This window comes from Metopolophium dirhodum, chromosome 3 (genome assembly GCF_019925205.1).
Source record: "Metopolophium dirhodum isolate CAU chromosome 3, ASM1992520v1, whole genome shotgun sequence".
NCBI classification, from domain to species: Eukaryota; Metazoa; Arthropoda; class Insecta; order Hemiptera; family Aphididae; genus Metopolophium; species Metopolophium dirhodum.
The window spans coordinates 6873947-6901817 of record NC_083562.1 but is presented as its reverse complement, the minus strand read 5'-3'; the positions used below and the strand labels follow the sequence as shown (position 1 = coordinate 6901817).

Sequence of the window (27871 nt, the reverse complement as noted above, 5' to 3'; positions counted from 1 at the left end):
GTGAAACAATAACGATTAACGCTATTATGGATCGCGTTACGTGCGCGCGATTATGACGTATATGAAAAATAATTCCCATACTCGAAAAACGACAGCGTGTGTCGGTCTCGTGTGTGTGTGTGTGTGTGTGTGTGTGTGTAGCAATGTGACCCGTTTTGCCAAATACGGACGAGCGAAAGTGAACCCTCTCGTCCGTCCCGATTTGGACAGTCCGGAAGATCGACGCGTTAATCACAACAGTTGCAGAGTATAATATTATAGTGTTGCGATGTGTATTATTCTTTCTTTTTCGCGCTTTACGAGGGTTTTTTCCTTCTATAATTCGTTACACGCGGATCCACACCGCGATCGCTTCTATAATACGATTACATTATAAATCGCGGGAAGGACGCGAACGCGTGCACCGCCGTAAAAATCGATCACGCCCTTGATATTGCAGCAGTCCCCGCGTTTGTTGCGTCACATATAACGTCCACGAGTGGAACTAACATCGCTATTGTGTCCAGGCGATCTTTAAATAGTTTTTATTATTATTATTATTATTATTATTGTTATTATTTCGTTTTGTTATTACTCTTGTAGGTACTGCGCCATAATATATTATGCCCGGCGACGTATATCAAATTCGACGCGATAATGCGCGTTGAGAACGACGCGTTGTTGACTTTTCCCAGAGTCAAAAGGCGCGCACGTATTGATATAGGTATTCTCTCTGGTTCGCGTGATAAAAATCACCAAATGGCCAGTGATCACCACGGGGATCCCGACAAATCGATTCCATCAGTTACAATTACAGTTCTTTTACGACCTTTTTTTCTGTTAACAATTTTCGTATAAATCGATCACTCGATTTATGACATCTGTACTGTAAATTTGTAGGATCGATAACATCACAAAAAAAACCGCTGTTACTCCAGAATAACATAAAGATTATTTTATGGTTTTTGATACATATAGAAGTACATCACACATATTATATTCGGTTCATTTTTGATAATTTAGAGTTGAAACACATTTATGATCGAAGATAAAAATATGTAGGTATAATAATATGATTCAGCAATATTCTTTTGCTTTTTAAATGAATTAAATAAATATGAGACCAAACAATAAATTGAACACAAAAATAAGATATACCATTAAGTACCATATGTATTATAGTTATATGGAATATAGATGATGTTTTTAGTTTGGTATTTATATTCATATACCTACTTCTCTAAATCGTAGAACAAAAAAAGTTGAGTATTTTAGAAAATTATATAATATTATGTTTACGTCATTGCTATACCTACTATAATTTAAATAGTACCTAATCTTATATTATTAGGTAGAATCAAGTTTTGGTATTAATGGAGTGTATAAAACATATTTTTTATTACTTGATTTCGATGCTAATAAACATTTTTTTATCACTTTTTAATGTACAAATATATATGCGTGTTGTACTTACTTTGAATATAACTATAACTATCAAAGTATTAAACGAAAAAAAAATTCAAAATATACTACTTTAATATTATACAGTAACATTATTTTTTTTTTAAATACAAGATTTGATTTTAATAATATACGCATGTTTAACCCATCATCGTACGATCATAATTTGATATCAACTATAATACAGAACAGATTTTCCAACTATAAAGGTTATACCTATACATTATTACGCTCAAAACCATTTATGGGTTCCGAGGATTCAGCGTCGGGTTTTGTTAAAATTAATAACTCTGTCTTGCTAAAAAATAAATAAACTCGATTTCCATTTCAATCACGCGGTGTAATATGTATATATACTGCGCAGGTGTGTATATTAACCGAATATCATATATATATTATCGGATCGCGGGGGTCTTTGGACAGTCCGGCGTTTATATTCATAACTATAAACACTTTCACCGGTGATTCATATTAATTGAATACAGAGACGGAAACAAAAACCTAACGCGCGTGGTTTTAAAGTGCATATATGCGCTGCACGACTACGTCTATAAGGCTGGGTCCGGCATAAACTATCATTACATTGTTATTTACTATAGCACCCAATAGTTTCCAGCGCTAACTCTATAATGTACGTTTCGAAATTATTCACACACTCACACGTCACAAACAAACACTCAAACACACACACACACACGCACGCAAACACTACGACGTGCATTCGTATATTATACCGTGCGTACAATGTACGATTGTTGTCTTTCACGGACTTCCTTCCGTATACGTATCGACAATGGGGTAGGTTCGTCGATAGCAGACGACAGATGGGTAGAATATTGTATTTAATTGTTTATTATATTTTATAAACGCCCATACGTAGTCGTAGGTAATAATGACGTATAAGAAATGGTACATTATATTATTTTATTCGTCTATTTGAGCGATAAATAGGCAGGTATAGACGCGTATTTATTTGTGAATTTAAATATGTATAGATATCCGTGGCGTTCGGTTATTTTATTTACAACCACACATGAGCCGAACCGTGGTCGTGAGCATTAGTGGGCGGAAAAACAAAAATAAAGAAAAAAAAGCTGACCGCACGTATAGTTATCACAAGCGACTCCGCAATATGGCTCGCAGAAACCGGTATTTTTTACGTCATCGACCTGAGAATGCCGAAGGAAAGCTTTAATAGGCTGCACGTTGCTCTTATACCAATTTAGTGAACGCAGTAAATTATATTATGCTCGGCTATTGTTTTATACCTATAATAATGTGCGTAATCGTGTAGGCACCTACCTATTAAGAAAAAAACACCCTATCGCTTCTGCAGTGCAGTTTGGTGTATACTTAGTCCTGGTGCTCACAATGTAAGGACCGAGTTTTTAAATATTGTGGCTCACATAGTGTATTCATTGGCTATATTATAATAATATACACAATCAAAATGAACGAAATCATCGAATAACAGTATATAAATCTTGAGTCATACTGCAGGGACATTAAATTATTCAACGAAGTGTATTGAACTGTGAGGAACTCGAATAGACCGCGCCCGACGAGATGAGTAGATAAACAAATCGTCACGATCCGACAAATAATTTTAAATAGAATAAATATGGATATATGATATGTTTGTAGTGTGAAGATTAAGTATTGGGTGAGGACATTGCGACCACTACTTTGAACGTCGACGAAAACGTTTGCCAAAAAAAAAAATAAAGAAGGAAAAACAAAGTAATAAAATAAACGAAATAAAATTATAATTTATAGCTTCACTCACGTGTGCAGTCGAAACAGTGCTCCGGGCCGATCGTCGGCTCGCGACTTACGCAGCAGTCCGCACACGGAGGACGCGTATTTTGAGAGGAGCAGCCTGCAATTTGTCGAAGACGGGTTCGTCGACCCCGCAGGAACGTTCAAAATCGTTATTCCTGAGCAAACATCGGCTGGGTCGCGGACTGCGTAAACACGTCATACAATATAATAATATATAACTGACACACGAAGACAATCCCGCGCGTACAGTGTAATAATATGTATGCATAATAGTATGATACCCCTAGGTAGATCGTGTGTTTAAGAACAAAAGGGGGAAAAGAAAAACTGGAAACATAATATCACGACCAAATAAATACAGGGGGCGGTGCACGTTGTCAAAGTAATCTTCCTCCGAGCCACGATAGCATACGCTGTATGGCGGTATGTTGTACGAATGCAACAGGTAGTACAGGTACACACACAGTACTGCATACCGCTGCACTAAAGAGTCTGTCGTGTGTATGTGTGTGTGTGTGTGTGTGTGTGTGTAGGAATGTAAAAAATATCGTTCACAATATCGATTACCCTCTAATAGACCCGATAATGATGATAATAATTATAATATATGCGTTCCGAACGCTGTGGTGGTAATTTTTTTCCACCGTAATTAAACGTCGATCGGTGTACATGGATAATATTATTATTATTATAAGACGTGCGCAGCGCTCAAGAAGGCGATGCTTATGGCGTCTTACACGAAATCACTTAGCCATCGCCGAAAAATGTTTATGCACCTACCCATATGATGTAAGAATAACATTACATTGTTATATTACACACACCGCTGCAAGGTTAACAAACAGACGTGCGTAATTATTATAAACCCAACACTCTAAAATATATGAAAAAATATTCAATAATTATTTTGTAGAAAAAACCCACAAAATCGTCAGATTCTATAGCTGCAGTATAATACAAGAATGTACGTATAGTTTTCGGGTGATTTTTTACCGATTTATCGAATATTATTCCATACAGGGAAATGATTTCGAAGCGAGTCGAATGAGAAAAATAATTATTGGCACGCGTGTACTGCAGTAAGTAACAACTACCTAGGTATCTAATTTAAATGATTCTCGGACAAGACGACGACGGCGAGGTTTATAATGTGGTAGCCGTCCGTTAATGAACTACCAAACGAATTTTATTCTTACCCTGGTCGATGTTTTATGTATACATATAATCATTAATCTCATTAACGCACAACAATAACATACCAAATATAATATAATAACGACGACGACGGGTATAAAGCGGTGTTGAGAGACTTCCGTCGTGCAAAAAAAAATAAAAAAATCGCCACCCAACCGGTTCTGAACTTTACACCTCCGGCTTTGTGTGGGTTGTTAATTTATTGGCCACTCGTCGAAATGGGAAAATAAAATACACAAACAAAATAACAGGCGCCCCACAATAGGCAGTATATAGTCTATAAGTATAATATAATATTATATTATCGTCTCGCGTACAATGGCTCGCAGGAATGCCGCCGAATCTTTATATTATACTATAGTATAACGCGTACCTATACAGAGTGTCGCATGACTAAATCGATCAACGTTAACAGCCGCAGACGCCATTGCACCGCGTCGATATATTATTATTATTATCATCATAATTTAATATTTTCACTATAGAACGAATTCAATTTTTCGAACGTACACCTCGCTGTACATATTATACGTATACCTATATACATACGAATCGGATAGGCGTCTGTGGGCGGGAGGGACGTGGACTCGTTAAACTACATATACCTACACTGACCATCGTGTACAATCTGCAGTGAATATACAATGCGCCTCATCATTATAATATTATAATATAATATATATTATATACTTTGAGGCTATGGCAGGTATCACCATCGGGGTATTTGTTTTCGATCATAATAATGACGTGGACGTGCGCGTGCGCAAGATATTATTAGGTAGATATGTATATGCACCTATAACATATTGTGTACATATATAACGCATATGCCTATTTTCCTATTTCTTTACGTCAACGTATACGTATATAATAATTACACTAAGGTCTCGTCGGATGATATACAAGCACTGGGGCATTCTATTGTCTCGCAGCACCCCCGAGGATCATTTCTCTGTGTGAGATGGCACTTACCGCATCATATACACATAATATATACATTACCGGCGACCATTAACTACGTAAATAACGCACGCTGGGTGAGGATAGTAATGCACGTCGTTATTATTACAATAATGTATTTTATGCGCGGTTGAGTTAAACGCATCATAATAATAATATAAATAGGTAGGTACTCCGGGCGAAGGTTCTTTTTGTTCGTCCAACGGATTTTTTTTCTAGTAGTAATCATATTACAAAAAATTCGATCCGATGAGAACGTATACCTAGTTAATCGAATTATTTTGAAATCATCATTTACTCTCAGATTGCCGAACTTGGGATTATAATGATGATTATGCGGCCAAGTCGCAAACTGCACATCACACGTTCTAATATAATAAGCGCGATGAATGGTTCATAATCGTCGTAGTAACCTGTTATTTATTTTCAGTGACCACGGCTGCCCACGAACGTTTCGCTGTAAAGGTTGTCGTTAGACACGGATTCTTTGCTGAGTTTATATGTTTTAGAATATTTCGTAGTAGTCCGACGGTGGTTTTCAAGGTTTTTAGAAAAAATATCTTCAATGTGTTTTTTTTTAAATATTCGTTTAACTCAGGTGATGAAATGTGTGCCCTTAAATCGAATAAATTAACAGCGTGCTGTACTTGAAGTCCGGGACGGTATGAATAATAATATTATTTACCAAACCGGAGCGTCATGTACTCATGTCATTTACCTACGGGTATAAAGTTAGTAGACTCTTAGTGTTTTTTGCACTTGAAGACAATATAACGGTTCGTACTAATCAAATCGAGTTCCATTCAGTGCACCATTCCGTTTTCAAGTATATCTTGCACGGTATTCGTAAAGTCACTTCCACTAATTAGTAATTTGCACTCTGGACGAATGAAAACGGCTAATTGTACACACAAACCTACAATATTTCCTAGGTGAGCGCAGACCTTGAGGGTGGGCAGAATTTTTGGTAGCACAATCCGCTGTCAAATTATTATTCTTAATATCAGTCGTGGTTGAAGATATACATTTGTCCATAATATTTCAATCGATATTAAATTAGATTGTATTTTGAGGTAAAAAAAATAAGGAGATGTAGGAGCTGCAGAAGCTAACCCGTTCCTTCCCGTACGCCCATGTATATATGATATCGACATACCGTCCATGTCGAGTATGTTCGATGGACGTAATCTTGCGTGTATTGAAAACTCGTGCTTTTCCCGCTATCAAAACACGTACCCATAATGGCACATTATAGAGCGGTGTACCGGACTAAAATCGATTATTATTGATCAACCACATACGCTTTTCCAAACATGCTGACACTACCGGCCGGAAATCTTGAACTTGGTGGCTATAACATTATCTTCCGTATATACTTATGCCGTGCCCGTATAAAAAAATATATATAATTTATTCCTTGAACTTGACGGTCGAATTATGTATATCTCGTGCAGTGTACGGTAACGCGCGCGTCACTAGTTATATTGTTTTCACGCCGAACTAATCGATTTATTCACGCCTGTTGCACACTGTGCCAACTCGCGGTGTCCCGCTCGACAAACGGACGATTGTCCATGCATAGCTCTATATTATATTATGTTTGGGCTATCTCTCGAACGATACACATTAGTTTACTTTATATTCCATATGTGTGTGTGTGTTTGTGTGTGTGTGTGTGTGTGTGTGTGTGTGTGTGTGTTTGCAGTGTTCCGATCTCGAGATCCGGCGTATAACGTCCACATACCTACGTTTCCGTCGACGCGGCGATTTTAATGCGATCACGATTAATATAATCGTCCGAGAGCACTTTAGAGACCTGAAATCACGACCTAAGGGTGAATGACTGCTCGTGCCCCGTGTTTAAGCCGGTACCAAGTTCGATATTGTGTGTAATGTGTGCATATAGTAGATACAATATACATATATAATATATATTATATTATGTATATATGTGCAGTGTGCACCCGCGTACGCACTTTATATAATAATAGTAATAATAATATGTGGTATGCACAACAACAATCGCAGTGACAACATCTAGATACAATTAGTTTCAAAAGACCATCGATAGACCGCTGTATATAAGAGTCGTGAGTTAAAAAAAAATACACCTTTTATGTATAATAAATAATAAATAAGATATAACGCGTAGCGTAACGCGGTAGTAATAGGACAAAAAAAGTCGAATACAACACATAATTCAATAGTTGTATAGTAGGTATAGGTAGTATATATTTTCCTAGTTGTAAATTTTAATGATCGACCGAAATTAAATCTTTAAAATATAATATGGTACGTTTATACAGAATCGATAAAAAGATTAAATCGCACCGATATAAATAATAGTTATATATGTTTGTATACCTACTAATAGATTTTGCAAACGGCCCGTTCAAACGTTAATATTCTATGGTATTCGCAGCAGAGCATTGAAAAACCATATTCACGAGCTTAGATATTATGCTCACAAAACTAGTTTTCTTCAAACAATATATAAAGGAAGGAACCTACCTCCACTGGTGATCTCGACTCGAGCCGAGTGCGAGACGAAGGAAACCAGTTATTCCTTTCGCTTGTCTGGCGATATATCCTACACGGAGACTATAGCTTTATACTGCACACGATAATGGTCAGTGCAGTCTATATAAAATATACAATAATATACTGCGGCAATATATCATACAAGAAATTATGGAAAAATTAATTTTTCATCATTATATCGATTCAATACATAGATAATATTATACGTATTCCGGTTATCCGATCATATTTTTATGGTATAGACCACCGATAACGTGAAATGAATACAACATTGTATTCTTTATTATTATGAGGCCAAATGTGTATTCACATATTATATTGTATTACGTATCAAAGTTAAAACTATCGGTAATTGATAAAAAAATAATAACTCTTTTGTAGGTTCAGTGTACGACCAATGATATTTTGTCCAGACATTTACGTCAAGAACCAATATGGCTGAGTAAACTAAAATCGATGCAACAATAATATCAAAATGCAATTATAACATTCAAATTCACAGTTTAGCAAACCTCGGCTCCGAACAATACTCAACCTCACCGAACGCTTCTATGTCATACGTCATGGTTTAAGTGTTAACCATAACGTATTTCAATATAATATGTTACAACAGAATTGGCGCAGATAAAAGAACCGAAAAAATGAATCATACAAATTATGCAAATCTCAAATGTAAATTATTAATGTATAGGCGTCTGGTGGATCTACCCACGAATTACAGGTCAGTGAACAGCAAATAGGTTTGTCTTTCCTAAATTACTATGTCATAAATAATTTACATTTATCTAAAAAAAAATAGTTGTAGATTTGTTTAAAACATTTTAAACACTTACCTACATAAAAAATATCTGTGAAATTCATATATGGAAATAACCGCTAGAAGCGTATTTACGCATACTTAATACGTATTACATTATAAATAATATATCCATTTTATTTTGATAATAATGAAAACCGTGTATTTGCAGTGTTCAATTATAACATCAAACTTTTATAATGAAATAAAATACTATTGTTGAGCCGTCTCCCTTTTTGCTTGAAGGATAAAATAAATTATAAAAATTATGAAAACATGGTGTAAAATGTATGCACAACCTTCCAGTCTATATATCTCAAGAACGCTTTTATTAAAATACACATTGTTTAGCCTAACGATGAACGTCGAAAAACAGGTGATTAACATCGACCTTCAGTCAAAATTAAAAATCTTTATTATCAAACTTGTATTTCGTGACTTTCCATCAGTAAAATTTCCATTAAAATTATTATTAATTTAAAATAAAAACACACACACAATATCGCTACCTACCATTCAAAATGTACTTCCGTGATTACTTTTAAAATGTAATCTTGGTGACATTATGATGAGATTTACTCGTATTCATCAGTATTGACTTGCGAGATCAATCAAAATTATAAAATAATAATAGATCATGTGTGTATAGAAGAATCAATATGGCCGAGTGGTAAGAAAAATCAAGGTGTATGTAGAGTATATAGGGATCACTTATTTGTGCAAATATTAAATAAGATTTTGTACATAGGTGAATCATTTCTTTTTTAATATTCAAACCGGTTTCAATCACTATTTAATACTAGCATAATAGTAATTTCAATACTTTCCCCTCGGTTTCGATATTATGATGATTGGATATTTGATCGAAAATGAAAGTCGAGTACAAAGTTAGGCTAATATAACCTAAAAGGAAGACGATTTACTGAAAATTTTGAATTTAATTGATAGTTTTCAGCTTGAAAATTATATTAATACTATATGGGTATCTATATAGGTACAATATATACCTATAAGTACTATCTTTTACTGTTCGACTTTCAATTATTTGTAATTTGAAACAGTTCGGTAACACAGTCTATAATTAAAAATGAAATGATATTTCTTTGGGGTTAACGATGACATAAGTCAGAATCTAGAAGAATATTGGTTATATGATATTGAATTGTTACTTACCAAACTTAGGAGTTGCCACAGCCATAACACTGCAGGCAGGATGCATTTCATTTTCACTGCAAAAAAAAACAAAACAAATAAGACTTTATCATAGTGACGTCTCAATGTAATAATAGTTTCACCGGTTATTTAATAATAATCATACACGATAATCAGCGATACAAATTTAACATTAATAGGTAGTTCATTAATGATTATTGATCGTTGAACAGCTTATCCGGTTGCCAATCACACATTTTAATCAGTACATTGCAATCGTTTAACGGGTTAAATATTATACAAAACGTACGTGTCGTGACAAGTCATTTTGATAATTACTACACTTTCCAATTTAAAATTTTAATATAATTTCAATGAAAAACCACTTCGTGATTAACGCTTATTGGTAGCGTATTGTACCTACATGTAAACTTTTTTTTAAATCTGGGCCAATTTGTGAGAAGGGGAGGGTAGGAATAACTGTCATGCCAAATACGAAACACGCCTTCGTATCACCCACGAAATCTTTCACTGCTGCGCATACACCCATATATCATAGTGTTATTTTTTTCACTTTCTATTGGCTAGGTAGATACTTTTGAAAACAATTGTCCGTTTGTTATAACTGTTCTTAAACGCATTTATACATACACATAATATTATTACACACATAATAAACACTAGTACACATTTGAATAATACTTATAATAGTAACTGTATATACGTAGGCACACGTAGCTCTAAACCTCTAAATTAAAATAGAATAAACAATTGGCCCTTACAATTATCACATTATTGTTGGATATTCAACGTCAGGTTATTATAATATAAAATGTATAGGTATAATATGTTATAGACAAAATGTGTTTAAAAACATTAATGTGAATGTCAATATTAATTTTTTGTCATAGTAGATAAATATCCTACTATTGTTGTGAATAATGCAAATATTTACACAAATACCATAAATAAAATTATATGAATACATTTAAAAATTTAATGAATATTCTATTTAAACGCTGGAAAGGCGCGGAAATAATACTAATCGGTTTTTAAAAAAAATATTATATAGCGTAGGCAACATGCAATAAAATAAACGTGAGTTTGTATAATATACGACTCACAAGTCACAAGTCTCATAAGTAGAAACATTTTAGATTCAAATATTGTAAAATATACCGTAAAGTTGGGTGTACGTAGTAGTATACGTATATACAGACATTTCATTATATTGCACTTTGCACCGAGAGGCAGAACGGAATTTTCCCACATTTGTATGTTTAAGTATACGCATACCATAGGGCATAGACTATTATGCTATAATGAAAAAGTGTCTAAGAGTCATATAAAACGCATGTAGTTTATTCATGTGCAATATAATATATATATTATATAGTTATGTATGTGATGAATTCTTTTTTATTTTAAAATGAAAAAAATGAGGAGATTCAGTCTGGTGGTTGATCACAGCGGGCAATAGTTTGCTAATATGTAGTTTTCGTAATAGGAATACCTGGGTACATTAGTTCATGTATAATATACTGCACTATTAAATTATCGAGTTAATTTTTTTTATTGCTGTTTTTATTTCTTGCGATTTTTTGCGATCTTTTCATCCCTGCTGCTGTATATGCATGTGTATCTATATATACTTCTCTCGGTTGTATTATAATGTATAAGACGTACCAACCACCTGCGTAGCCCGTAGGGGAACCGAGCCAGGCGACGTTCGCTCGGTGGTCTCCGACGACCGACCTTATCGTATACAGATCACATCCGGCTAGGCGCGTATTTACATATCGACGGGGTACAGAAAATGCTTTATTGTATTTATTATTTGTTTGTGTCGCAGACGATTTTCCGTCGGTGTACATATAATAGTATATATACACATAGGTAAGTATATACGCGTATCGTGCAGCGCTCGGTAACCGCGTGTTTGTATAAAAACTAGTAGGCGGATGTCTCTCGTGCGGTTTCAACAATGTCAAAGACCTGCATTCGGATTCACTTCATCAGGTATGCAGTCACTGCAGGCTATATACTATCTAGTATATACCAGGTAGATGAGCGAGTGGAGTCGTACTCTCGGTGGCGTAGAGTGCACTACTGTTGATGACTGCCGACATTGGTGTCCTTGAACGTTTCTAGTCGTCAAATCGACCGAATATATATATATATATATTTATGTACATAAATATTTTTTATTCGCCGTAATTAGGTACCTACTATTACGACAATCAGGCGACAGTTTTTTCCCCTATTGTTTGGGAAATCTAAAAGAAATATAGGAAAAAAAACCGTGGATTTGTCTGTCAGCGGTAGGAAATCACCGCTCGTTCCATTTTAAACCAATTGCGGTCGCTATACAGTATAAATCCGATTATTATTATTATTATTATTACGTCGCCGTACATATTAGATTAATCGCAGAAACTCAATTGAGAGAATAACCGTATCTTTAATTCGGTGATGAATTGACGGCGTGGATATTGCAGTTAGCCGCGGTCGACGACACTCTGAATAATATAAGACACCGCGGCGGCATATATAGTTGAGATGGTTAGTATACGTAATTGTGATGGAAAAACGAAAAAAAAAAATATTCGTTTTTCTTCACGACTTCTTGTAGGCTGCAGCAGCGCACAGCAGCCGACAACGAAAACCGTTTATGGAACACGTCGTTTTCGACAGTCGATAAGAACCTGCAGGATAGCTACTTATATATATTATACTCGTGTTCTTCTACTGATATATACGGCCGAGTCAGTCCTCGCTGCGTGTTACGAGACCACCGCTACTACATCACAGCAATCACACGTGACCGGCAAAGTCAAGGTATTTCGAGATTTATCGTCGGGTGCCTACATGGAGGCGGAGGTGTTGCGCGCACTGCATGAGGTAGTGCAGTGTGGAACTACCGCCGTGAGGTTGACAATCGGTATGCGCACAAAGGTCAAAGAGGCCGAGAAACACGAGGGCAGGTGCAACAGTGGTCCATATGAAAAATGAGTGACCTGCATATGTGTATACGCCTAGCTGCATGTGCACTGTTTCGATGTAGATATTGTATACGTTGCAGCGTGTTCAGCTTAAATGGTAACATATATGAAATAAATCTTACTGTATGCAAGACCTCGGGTTCCAATCGGTTTTTTTTTGGTGAAGGTATAAGGGGAATCCGAATAACACGTCTAGGGAAAGTTTCGATTTTGCATCCATCTCGGTGGGCGCTTCCACGATATGAATTGCATTTTGTCGGCAGATACATTTTGAACAATCAATCGTAGTTAAATGCAATATTTAAAATAATTGCGTTACCGCCGTTTTTATTATATTTTTCACGTCGTACAAATATTTGCGAATAAATCCCCCCATAGTTTCAGAAAAATCGTCATCGTACAAATAAAGTACATATAGATAGGTACTTTACTACCTATTATTACTTTGGTGAGCGCTGCCCCTAAGTCTTCTGCACATAATGTGTCATAAGTCATTACCCATGTAATTTGTTAATAATAGTACCTACTACCTAGACCAAGCAATACGTACGATACATCTATAAACACATATACTGTTGTTTTGTACGGATCTTAACGGACAGCCCTCAGTATCCTCATTACGCGGATTCATAGTAATTCGTGTATTATTATTGTCGTTATATGATTATTTTGAACGAAAAATTGCGGTTTTCCGCAAGGTCGAGAATCCGACCAGTCGTGAAACGCGGAGATGAGGTCCACCGTGAACGGACGCACAATGTCTTTTCGCGGGTTAACGACGCGACACGTAAGTATATAATATTATGCTTGCATAGTCAATCACCGCAGTAACGTAATAATATGACGTGCCGAGTATTAATGGGAGGAGGGGGCACCTATAATTAATATAAATACCTTCTCGGGATAGACCTACGTATATTACAAGACGAAATGTGTCGACCTATCTTCCACACGACGGTTGACGTTTGTTTTCGGCGCCGGCAGTGTAATTATTATAAGACGATAATAATATATAAATTATAATATTATAATTCGAAACGCGAATTAATATAGAAAGTAGGTAAGACTATATTAAATAGGTGCACGCGAAAATATATTATATTATTTTTTGCGTTATCCGACCCACCGATATACCTACATGCCATAATCATTAATACCTATCGTGCCGCGTATTGGGTTGGAATGAGAAGTGTGCGGCGGCGGGCGCGGTCTCCGGGCGCAAGGCCGCGGCGAACCAGTTGCTGCGCCGCGCGACAATAGTAGCCGACTAATGCATTTTTTTAAATTTCCGTTCCGGTAAATTCTCGGCGTTTCGAATTTCAAATAATTGTTTACCCATCATGTCCATATTACAATAATATATTGCGTCACTCGAAATATTTGTGTGCAGATCGATTCGCCGATACGACTGCTGCTGCAGCTGAGAGCACCTGCGCAGTGGGTCGCGTGCATGTAAAACACGATGGCGCCGATATTTTATAAGACTAACCTACACGTTGACTTAATACAATTTTTTCTTTCGCACACAATACCTACGCCTCGTGTGCAAATTTCTCAGCGAGCCTCGTATTATCTTACGAGTCTCGAGTGTTCAAGGACTGGAATATATAATAGTTGTAATCCGGATGAAAATTATTACGCGTATTAATTATGCTTGCTGCACTTACATATTTTACTCTACCTATATGTGTATATATTATAAATTATAATAGTACCTACATAATATTGTATTATGCCATAGGCGTAGGAATCAAACAATTATCCTGATTCGATCGCGATGTTGCCGTAAAAAACTACGCGTGTATTACGTCCATGACATACCCTACCTAAAGCCGACTAAAGCAGGACCGTAATTTTTTTGGCTTTTTAAAACATAATATATTATAGGTCGTTAAACTCATGTTGATATATTGCAGCTGATTTGTGTGTCACATTATAAACGTTAATAACTTCGTCAACTTGAGTTTAGTATTTTGTGAGAAAAATGATTATTTATCCAATGTCAAATGACTCAATGGTAATTGGGGCTTTTAACAAACAATGTCATTGCATAACGTTGCCAGAAATATAAACATTACTATAAGGATAACGAGTTCTAAAAAACAATTTTAAAGATTTTTTTTTTAGTTGCAAAATTAAATTCCAGTTTGTAAGTATCTGTAATTAAATATTTGTACATATTCTTAATGTGTAATAAAAAAAAATACATGTACCTACTTACACCATTTGTATTTATTTATTTACTAAGCTTACGTTTAAATATATATTTTTGAATACGCATTTCAAGGTATTACAATAAAAGTTATTTGATAAACATTCAAATTATACAATTTAAATGTTAACTTGAATTATTATTCTAAAAATTAGTTTATTTAAAAACGGTATAATTTTTGATTTTTAATATATAATTGTTACATTCTCTAATTGACATTAAAATAGTATTTTTTTTAAAATAAAAAAGGCTTTACAGTTAAGTTAGGATTTTGAAGTTGTCAAATTTTAATTTCTACAGTTCAATCACTAACCTGTTCACGGATTTCCGATTCCCATTTTCGGTAAGCTCTTAAGTAAAAGGAAACAACGAAATTGGGCAAAGCCAAATATGGAATAACATCATCAGTCATGAGGAGAGAGTAGAATTCTCCTCTCAGTCATAATATTTGTATGTAACATCGTCAAGTTTTCGCTGTACCAAATATTTTGTATAATTGTATTAACCCGTCTGGGAGACCCTATTGCTACTTATGAATTCATCTGAATTCATCTCAAGGTGATCTTCTCCACAACAACTGATGTGTATCATGTTACTGGTCATAAAAAAACCACATGCTAATCGTCTAGCTAAAAAGTAAAACAAAATGTTTATCCCTTTTCATTTTTGTTCATTTTTGTAAGCTACGCGTGCGTGTGATGATTTGTTTTAAGTGTGTACCGTATAGGGCAAACCGTTTAAAAAATTCAATAACTATAGGTAACAGCTAGCATAGTATACTAAAACAAATGTAGAAAACAGAATATACTATTCGCACATCCATAATTATTTCGATAATTCTCTAACGGTTGCGTAACAGATCATTGGATCGTGTAAACGGACATTTCGTGCATCACTGATTTCGGACAGAGCGAAAGTGAATTATTATCGTTTTGGTCTTATTTTAATTTGTACAACTATATTATAATAATATAAGGTACCTAGGTAAGTATATTATTATACAATCAAATAAACGCATAATATCAATATGCACTTTCGATAAGCTCCCTATTTTTTCATCGCAAATACACTATAATTCGTGTTTCGGTCGCTGGACAATATACGTACACAATAAAATATAAAAAATGACAAATGACCGCCGCTACAATCGCAATAAGAATATAATTCCAAAAACATGTGGCAACACGTTCAGTCGTTATACCATATTCATCAATAATGATATAATTATTTAACGTATGTATACGAATAGCGTGTAATAGTGTATACATAAAAAATATGTTCGGATCTAGTTAGTGTTTAAGAAAAAAGTGGTTGACCAGATCAAAAAAGGTCGCCACGACTTGTTTAGAAAAATATTTCACTTTCAATTCTGCTCTCCCACACACAGGTTTATTTTATTCATTTTTTTCGTTGTTGTCGTTGTACCTATATCTGAACGTTCGCTCTATACACGCGCGCGCGTTCCTTGTTACGGAAAGAAAGTAAAACAGAGCATTGTGACGAACAATATTATTTGAGATTTTTACACTGGCCTTCACCCGGCGGAATTCAAATGGCATAACGTAATTCTTACATTTGCAATACAAAAAAAAAACGAATTAATCTAAATTCGGCATTTTGTTAATACAGTTTGGTCGAAAGCCTAAACGAATTGATAGGAAACAATGCAGACTTCGAAGGTTGTTGACTATTTATATTCCATGTGTCATTCGATTACTCGATGTACGTACATTACATCTTCGCCGAGGTCGCTTGCCGTGTTTGCATAAAATTACATTTATGTCACATGTGTGACTAAGTGGCTCTGTAGCGCACCCGAGTTTCAGACGGGATGCAAATATAATATATTTAAAAAAATACGTATATGATTTGGTAAGAAAAAATCTCACAGACGTGAAAGGTCCTGGTGGATCGTCGTAATTAAAATTCACTAAACGAATACGCCAACTGCAGCAGAAGTGATTATACGATGGTATTATATTTATACAGTAGCGTTGTGTTTTTTTGGTACGCTCGAAAAGGAAACGCGATAGTTGCACGTAAAAAATATCGAAAAACCATCAGAATAATATGCAAGTTTTGAGGTATTACATAAAAAAAAAATATAAAAATACAAACGCAAAACGGAGAAGTATATTATATGTACGTGCTGGAGTTAGCTCTTCGTGTTATTATTATTCAATCTTGCAGACGGCCAGCGTGTTACAATATAATATAATAATATAAACGCTGTATAAACTTGTACTTTCCTTGTACGGAATCGTTATGAAACAGTGTACATACTATTGCAGAACAACACACGGTCCGACCGCAGTTTGACGGAACGGCCAAAACAATATTAATCAAACCCCCCACCTTCGTTGCTCACCCACCCGGTTTTGCGGTGCAAACGATTTCGCCCTAAATCACTCTGTGCGCACGGGGGCGGGCCGACACGTAAATAAAACATATCAAAGCGCAATAAATAAGTGTAGACAATAATAATATTTATAATATAATATAGGTCTGTATTCATATATAGGTAACACCAAACGCCGACCGCATTGCCATGATGTAGTACTAAATAATATAATATGTAATAGGTATCTGGTATACACTATTGTAATGGTCAATAATGGAGGTTGAATAATACGTTATTGGTATATTATAATAATATGTGGGACCCTCATCAACGATGTTCAATTAAATAGTCAGTTTGAAAATGTTAATACCTATGTAATATATTATAATATGCGATTATTTGAATTCAATTTATATATTTTATTTTTTAAGGTAGGTTAGATAGGTGTCACATCGAACAATCGAAAAACTTCGGACCAGCCGATTACTTAAGTGTAACAAAACAAATAACAGACAAAGGTAAATAATATGATATCTATTCGCTTGTAATAATATAATAACGTGCATTTTGTGTTCTTATTTATATTCACTTCAAGGGCGCAATTGCGTAATATTGTTTAGCGCAAGTTTTGATGCGTAATTTTATTCTTTTTAAATATAACGCAATCAAAGAATGCAGAAAAACCTATAAAACAAATCGTATAAATATACCTACTCGAAAGTTTATCAAATCGGAGATTATGTCACAACAATACCTAACGACCGTCTTGGTAGAAAAAAATTTAAATTAAAAAATGAAACTATCGAGTGTATATGACCGTGAATGATGGAACGACTGACGCCCAACCCTTAAACGTGGACGCGAACAATTGATATTAATATTCAATGGGTTATATATAAGTACAAACAATAAAATATATATTATATGTATATATTATATTATTATGATGCGGTCGTCTCGATACAACTGAATTCTAAGAGAGATACAATTTTTAATTATCTCGACAAATAATAATAATAATAATAATAATAATGACGAAGGTGTTCTATAGCCGTGAAAACTCTTTACAACCCCTGCAATAGATATCGTTGATTACAAAATCTAACGAGAATACTTTCTATAGAAGTCAGTGTATAAAGAAAATATCATTAGCCGGTAGATACCTCCGTCCGCCGACACATGATATACGTATTATAGGTACCTAATGTTATTACGAACGCCCAACTATGAATATATGAAATATGTTCAACTTTTCTAAATATTTTTTTTTATGTTATAATATTTAGGTTATCTCTTATATGATACCATATAGTCACAAAGTATAAGTTTGCTGCGTTTAAATCAAATACAATTTTGTTTGAAAAATCATTTTTTTATAGAACCTTGATTTTTTGGTGCTATTAGGAGGTACTAACCCTTAATTATATTTCTATTTTAAATAAGCCCAAACCGAAACCATATAGAACCGAAAAACAATCACGAGGTATACCAGAAACCACGGTTCAAGACTCGATAATAACACGTGTATAATATCTACTGTATCTGCAAGTACCTATATTGAATAATTTTTCAACGAAATTCGCAGATATGCCAGTGGTGGTGGTGGCAAGACGGAGACGGACGTGTCTAAGTATAATCCACTGCCGTGGTTGCTTGGCGGCGTTGTCTGCAAAGCGTGCGCGTGTATAATAATAATGTTAATAATATAATATATAATAATAATATGTGTAACGCGGCGCCGTGACTATGCAAAAATCAAATCAACCGATTGACACCAGGCGGCCCCCAGGTGGTAGGAGAAGGGCAAAACTATAACGTGTCCCCTTTGACCCTCCCTCCCATCCTCGTCACCGCGGATCTAAGCGGAGAATTTTTTTTAACATAATATGGTATATTATTATACAGAGGTACAGGTTGTTAAAAGTGTATAATACGCCGCACGTCCTTGGCGCTCGATATGTATAATAATGTTATAACATTATTATTCGGTCGACATATTATTATTTTTTTTCTCCGACGATCGTCAAAGTTTGCACCACCGTGAAATGAGATTTTTATTTTCATCTTCATTTTTTTTTTAGTTTTTAGTTTTTATTACCCGGTAGGTAGGTATAAATCATATACGCGCCGATAATATAATATTTCGCTCGGCCGTCGCAGAGTCTCCCGAACGAAGCGAATGCACATTATAGGCGTGTTATATACATTGGTATGTACAGCTAGAGGATAGCGCGTTACAATAACTTTATGACGGTTTCTGAGCGCTCGTTGGACAATAATGAATGATGATAATCATAATTCATAATAGTAATAATAACGATAATAATAATAATAATAATAATATGTGATATTATGTAATAGACCGAATCGTAAATAAATTATTAGGAGTTCGCGGGAAAAGTAATTTAAATTGAAAATAAAATCAAGAATATTATAATACACATAGGTAGTTCGATAAAAAAACGACTTCGATTCATGAACATAATTATTATAATATATCACATGTGATTTATAGTAATATTGTTATAGAGGTTTAGAGAAGGATGCATACGGCTATACGGCGTATATTATAATAGGCAATTATCTCCAACTCAGTTGTTTTTCAATTTAATTATATCAGATGATTTTTTAATGAATAGTAAACTTTAACTAGTCTTGTGATAGGTCTATAAAACAAATTTGTGTACCTAATTGATTTATGATTATTAAATATAACTTTTTGGACTATATTTGTTTTACAAATAAAATAAATTGTTTATTTTAATGAATGCATAAAATATCTTCTTAAACCTTAAAATAGTTTCAATAAATACTTTGCAATGTAATAACAATTAAATTATTTATCTAGTAAAATATTTTCAAAATATATTTTTTAAGGTTTAGATTAGCTGATATAAAAACATTTTGTAACATTAAAATTATTATATAATACCATAGATACAAAAAAATAATTTTCAATTGAAATAGTTAAGAATAGTATTTCTTTATACACTTAATTTTCTATTTATTATCGTCTATATTAACTGTATACCTTAATCAAGAATTAAAACAATTTTTAATAGATTTTTTACAATTCTAACACAAATATTGATTGTCTAGTAAAAACATCATTTGGCTTTTAATTAAATTACTAATTGTAATATAATATATTATATTAATTAATTTGTAGTTCAACAATCAGAAGTGAATGCATCGTTTTTCACAGATAAATTATTTTATTAGATTTATACACTATGTAAAAACAATACTAAACGTAAAAATATATTATTATTATTATTATTATCTATCACCAACGTACATATAATCACCGTTATTTTCATTTTTAAAAGACGAAAAAAAGTTAGTTTTTATATAAAAATAATTGACCATTTTTACTAGTGTATTCACGTATTGAATTAAACTAGAATACTGAATGCATAAAAGAAATATGTTTTTTGCATATTATTATGTTAAATTTGATAAGTACGTCATAACGGTACCTCTTGTAGTCTTAAAAATTGGCCTACACGGCTACACTTATTAATTTTATATAATATGGAACTATCAATGTATTACATAAATACAATTTTATACTAAGTAATACTTATGAGTTATGATAGTTTTAAAATACCAAAATAAACGCTGAAAAATTATAACTGGTAAAATAATCATATAGCATATACTTACGTATTTGATAAGTTATAACCAGTATAAGTTTATATAAAATTTTAAATTAAACGAATAATATACCTAATTTAGAATAGATATTATTTGTTTATGTTCTTACTTATGGTGTATTTTTTATTTATTTACCATCCCTAATATTTCGTTAGACAAATTTGACCAGTTATTAAATCATATATCATTTTTATTGAATTCCGATTTATTTGTTAGCAAATTTAATTTATAAATGGGCGTGTATATAAAATCTTCAATCGGATTACCCCCCAGAGTGATGCAACAATAATATCGAGCCTGAAAGACCCTTGGTCAACCTTCATACCTCGTTTCCTGTGCAATGATTTTGCGAAAATGTGTAGTACCCCAAATCGGTCATCATGAAAGGATGTGGTCGAAATAATTGAAAAAATAATAAAACATCGTTAATTTTAATTATAATGGATAAATACCATTGCATGCATCTAAAAAAACAGGGGCATTGCACAGCTATAGGAACCCCTGTGTACACAGTCAATGAAGCGTACATTTAAAACAATTTCCGGAATTATTATTATTATTATTATTTTACGCGCTTATAATAATTTATAGATTTCTCGCTTTTATATACTATCCAGTAACGCTTCATCATACATATTATTTGTCAGATAACCTTTTTAATATTATGTTTCATCGAAAAATAAGTGTTGTCAATGTTACATTGTTACTGGAAAAAAATGTGTTCTAATGTAATGGTCTGTTTTGTGGTTAATCTAGGACCCCCTGGTTAACACCTGTCGTGTACAATTTGTGTGTACCGTGCACGGTGTACATATATGCCTGAAACGAGTTGATAACGCATGATATAATTTCAGTACGCGTTTATAAAAAAGGATGTAAAAGTATATATAATATTAATAAACACTAAATATAAAAATGTTTAATCTTAATATAAAATAATTACAATTTCTATAAATCAGTTATATTTTAAAAATTGTATACAAGTTTTGTAATTTATTTAAAAAACAGTACCATAACATCCATTATTAGTAACTAATTGTAGTAATTTTTTTTATATAATACATTTTAAATATTATATTATTTTACATACATATTTATTATAATAGATTTTAATAAATTAAGTGATATAAATTATGAGTATAATAATCATTTAAATTCATACAAAATGTAATGAACCAGTGAAAACTATTATTAATTCATTATTATGTATGTAAAAAATCATTATGAAAACAAGTTATTTTTTTTCTATATCAAGTTAATTCTGAACCTAGTTATAAATTCTAAACAATACTGTGAAATACGTTTATACTCAAAATGTAATATATTTATTACTAGGTTGAAAATTAATTTCAAGGCAATATAAACAATAAAAACAAATTTTATTCACATATTAATACATTATTATACCTAGTAGGTAAACGCGGGGGCGAAAACCTTCGTGGTTTTTTCCTGTACCCTACAGCTAACATAAGTGTTTGGCTAATTTTTCTAAACTGTTTTGAAAATTTCTTTGAGTATACTAAGGTTTAAACGCGCATAAATTATTTAATTGTTTTCAAACATTTGACACAACCCGTCCAACTGTTGCTTATACAGTCACGTTTACTTTTAACATAGGGGGCTGCATTGCGTGTAGCAAACCGTGACGAAAGTGTTTTTACTCCGGCATGGCATGTTTGAAAGAAAAGTTTTCCCCCCAAAAATAAAAACATGTTCGTAGAAGGCACAAGATATCAGTTGGAAATAAACCGACGATTTAAAAAATAGAGTAAGACTATATACAAACGAAAATTAAGACTTTACATGTACAAATACTAATTTTAATGACAATACCGAATGTGTAGGCAAACTTGTCAACTTAATTTATGTAGATGCAGTGTATAATATATCACTTTCGAACCGTGTTTGGATTAGTTTACGTTTTAGAAAGTCATTGGGACAACGCTAATAAAAACTTACACTTTTCTGTCCACAGTTATTCATCACGATTGCGTTTTTAGAAAAAAAACATTATTTAAAGATGATATTTTCACTTTTTTTATTTCCCATAAAATAAATCAAATTTTAGTGCATTGAAAATTAAACTTTAAGACGTTCAAAATGTTTTCATATGCGTGTGCACTGTACACATAATAAAATTCTATGCAATACACCACAATAATTGTTCAAAGTGTTCAGATGGTACAGGTATTATTGCACTTCACAAAAAGTCACGTAGCTAAGTTATAGGTTTGTGTCAGCAGTTGTGTCGTCAGTCAAAATAGGCAGCTGCCTGCTACGGCGTTAAAATTTAAATAGAATTTATACATTTATAGTTGTAAAAATTTCGTATGATACAAAAATTAATTGCATATTATATAAGTTTTTAATATTAAATTGTGAACCGCAAGGACCAAATTTTATAATTTTGTTCACATTCTGATTCGTCTGCAGGTGAATAAATAGGTACTAGATATTATTAAGATATAGACAACTTGTGAAGTATATAAAATATAAAAGTGATTGGAAACTATTTCAAGAATATATTCTATATGGTATATTCTGCAAAATAAAGTCGTAGTCGTTGTTAAGTGTTTACTGTGTGTTGCGACAATTATATTTAAGTACCTATATTAAACGTAATTTATTATCATTACCCAGGTCCCAAATATTGAATTTGTATTAGGTCTGTGATTATAATAATAGTTTAGGAACCTAAACAATATGAGACGTATTATAATTATTTATAAAAATTAACTATTTAAAAAAAAGTCACTTATAATATATGGCTGAAAAAGTTAGCTATAACTAAATATTTTTTTTTTAATCCATCTCTACAGAGAGGACGTACATACCGTAATTTGGCATTTTCTGTCACGTGTGTTCGATGTACATGATATTGTATCACACAGTGCGAATAAACGCGAACACAAAATATATATAAACGATTGTAGTTATATTAATATAACGTATCACTTTTACTCGTAGCACTACACAATACGGTTTTAGAAAAAAAAATTAGTTAAAAAATTTAAGTGATTTAAAAACTATGATTATATTTATTAAATATTTTTTTCTTTTAAATTTTGTTAGTGTATTATTTTTAAAAATTATTAGAAAAAAAAACAAACGAACTAACGAACAAACACGCAGAGCGTGTTAAATATCGGGAGAATAAAACCCGATGTCCACTACCGCCGGTAATGTGGAACTCGCGGGTTGTCGTGCAAGACTGAAAGAACCCGCCGGTAGACGGACAGACAAGAGGTGGCCGCTATTATAATGTATACCACCTTCGCGTGTTGATGCCCTCCGCCTGTTGCTGGCGCGGTGACGTCACGTGTCCGCCGGACGCAACCACTGTAACCGAACAGATGGGCTTTTCGAAGCCGTACGGAACGCGCGCGCGTCCTGGTTTTTTCCCCTTTTTTTCCCATTATCGTTTTGTTTTCCTACAAGTGTACACTTCTGTTTTTGTCATATTTTTGCAGACGTCGTAAGACACGATGTGCCACACGACGAGCGATGAGATCATATCGATGGACGCATTTGTAGATAATAATATGATCGTAATAAATAATAAATAATAATAGCATCGATAGGTATAGCCGTATATGATCAATTTAAAACAAAAAAGGCGACATTCTAATTCGACAATAACGTATATTTTTGTTTTTAATTCAGTATACGCGTTTTAGGTTTATTCGATTATTGTTAATTTTGCATTATTATTACCATTTTAACAAATAATTTATGTCAATTATCAAGTTTCTACATTTATGTTGGTATGCAATTTTTGAAGTCAATATTTTCAAATTAGTATTAGGAAAGTTTATCCAATATTACTTTTTCACAATCAAATACGTTATACGATGCAATAAATATATACAAAACAAGGTCGGGTTAATCTTACAAAGCAATATTTAAGAAACTAATAACTATATTATGAATTAATATTAATAAGTATGTTCCTATATAATTTTAGGAAAGACTAATTGAAAACAACTCATAGTCTGTGAACCCGAATCTAAAATAAAAACAATAATGCTAACTGTATTATATATATATAAAAATATCTAAAGAATATCTAAGAATATAGACAAAATGTAAGTGGTACGTATCATATAGGTAGACCGGAGGCGTCATTTCAATTTTTTTTCGAGTGTGCCAGCATTTAGGTTAATTTTAACATTTCATCGGGTCGTATACCAATATACATATATGTACAATATTAAGTACGTAAATATTCTCTATTTTTCTTTTATAATTCTAATTTAATTTATTATCGTTCTTATCGACTATAATGTAATTTTTAAATACCTAGCAATCGAGGAAATTGGAACTCGAAAGCTTATAAGTTATAAATAACTAAAGCAACCAACTGGAAATGTCTTACTATTAATTAGAATTTTTTTTGTATACTTGGCAAGTGTAAGAATAGGTCGTAAAATAATTTTACCCCCCTAGGTCCAACCCGGCGAGATGCTCAAATGGATATTTCGATATTTACAGTGGAAATTTTTGTTTACAAATAGTTTCTATTGCCTATTAGTTATAGGAGAAATAATTAGTAGAACTTAGTATTTATTATTTGCTTCATGGTTGCCATTGGTTAATCGGGCAGATCAGGTGCAAGCATGAGCAATCAAATCAAATTTTTGCACATTGCCTACTTGATATTATGCTGTTTCACATTGTCCGCGATCCGACGTATTCGGATTGCCTACCAGGGAGGCTGAGTTGCACCCAAAAGGAGTTGAACAATCACATTTTTTTTTTAAATTGTTACTTTTACGGGCAACGGAGTGCGCGGGATCAGCTATAGTAATATTATATTATATTATACATCATAATATAAAAGTAAATCATGATGGCATATTGGAGCATTAATGAAAAGTCAATTATCAAGTTTAGTTACGCCATAGATACTTGGAGAATGGGTGACAAGTAAATAAACTATCAATACTCATTGGCCGGAATTTCGTCGCACTTACACAACATTAATGTACGACCACTTATAGACAACAACGAGCGATTTGACCGAGAAAATAATCGGTAAAGACTATTTTCCAATAACTGACGAACGGGAAATATCGCAATTACCTAAATGGTAATCATACCTATACCAGCGTTTTGTGTAGATGACCTATCGTTGAAAGTTCGCTCGCAGTCATCGGCGCAATCAGAAAACACGATGTTTATCCAGATAAATTCTCAAATATTATGTTTTACTATACCTAGCAAACTTCCGTACTTATATACAAATTAAAAACAACATTTCTCATTTCAAATTATTTTACATTTTTACTACTGGACTAATGTTAGATAAATGTGCTTATTATTAAACATAAAGCCTACATTAAGTTTGTATCACAGTGAAATATTACCATACAGACATAATAGTAAATTAATCTACAAAATTAAACAAATTTCCCTCTCCTCATATATCTGCCAAAACTGTGGTTGCTAATAACCTCAGGTCAACTTTCCTTTTTGAACAACTCGTCATTGATCTTCTAGCTATTACTGACCTCGTACAAAACACCTAGTTTATTTCTGAGTCAATTTATTTTGATTGATTCATAAATGTATATGCAATAACCAATATTGTACATAATATCGTATATTTATTGGTTCAACTATGCAACTTTAAATAACAATACAGTACTGTAAATAATAAAAATTGTGTAGGACTTATGCTCTCTAAGTATTTGTTTAAGTTAATAATAATTTCCCTGTATTTGGGGATGCCTATCCAATAGGTAAAATATATTTTTTTGAAGTTTTTATAACACAATATTTATAAATTGTAAGTTGTAAGTTTGTATTTTCATTCATATTTCTTACACTTGTTATATAATAATTATATTATTATGTGTATAAAATATAAAAATATATAAATGTATAATCTTGATAAAAATAATAATATTTTACATAGTAAATAGGATTAATGCAGACAATCTTTTTAATTACAGCTAATGAAAGATCATTAAAGTAATAACTCTTTGAATTGTCATATTACAAATCACAGTATATTTAAACAACTTACCAATATTTGTTAGGAAAGTATCCAAATATTGTCGGCATAGTCATACATATTAGTACATAGAAAAATTAATCAATTAAAAAGAAAGTAGCATTATTAGTTATTATGAGAAAAATTATTCATAAACTCGTAAAAGTATATACTAATAATATATAGTAGTATATTAAGATATAATATGTTAATATATATGTTATAAACGGTTAGTGTTTATAGTTTTTATCTTCAATAAATAAAATGAAAAAGATATGAGTCAGTAACAATAACAAAAAAACTATGAGTAAATATTTAAGAAAAATGAACTAAAGTTTTTCAAGTAAAATTTGAAATCAAGTAATTTGGTTGGAAAACTTTAACTTAAAGTCTGATCATCAACAATTGCTATCGTGTAATGATCGCATTTAGTTTCAAAATGTAATTTTTATACTTAAAAAAACTCGCACAAATCAGATATGCACTAAGATCAAGAATGATCAATTATAAATATATATAAATATTATATACCTATATAAATGAGAACTATCAAAATTTAAAAAAAAATGTCAGCTCACATGAACAATACGCATATAATAATGTTCATATTGTGTAAATTATGCATGTAAAGCTATAAACAAAATATATATATATTCACAGTTGAGTTAGGTTATAGGTATGTGGTATTTCTAACTATTTTATAACTCGTTCATTTATTTTTAAATTATACAATTTATTCGTTAAACCGAAGCATTCGATCCTCGATTTACTTCACACGGATCATTGCATAATATACTGC

General features: G+C 32.7%; 1 protein-coding gene across 1 annotated transcript in view; it reads right to left on the bottom strand.

The window, feature by feature from the left end:
* LOC132941562 (uncharacterized) overlaps nt 1–24275 on the bottom strand; it is a 128175-nt gene extending 103900 nt beyond the window's left edge. The window contains exons 1-2 of the mRNA XM_061009668.1: nt 23912–24275; nt 9887–9942 (exon numbers count right to left, since the gene is read on the bottom strand). Coding sequence (XP_060865651.1) covers nt 9887–9942; nt 23912–23924 — 69 coding nt within the window. The 5' untranslated portion in view covers nt 23925–24275. The remainder of the gene's footprint in view (nt 1–9886; nt 9943–23911) is intronic.
* Between the last annotated feature and the right edge of the window lie 3596 nt (nt 24276–27871).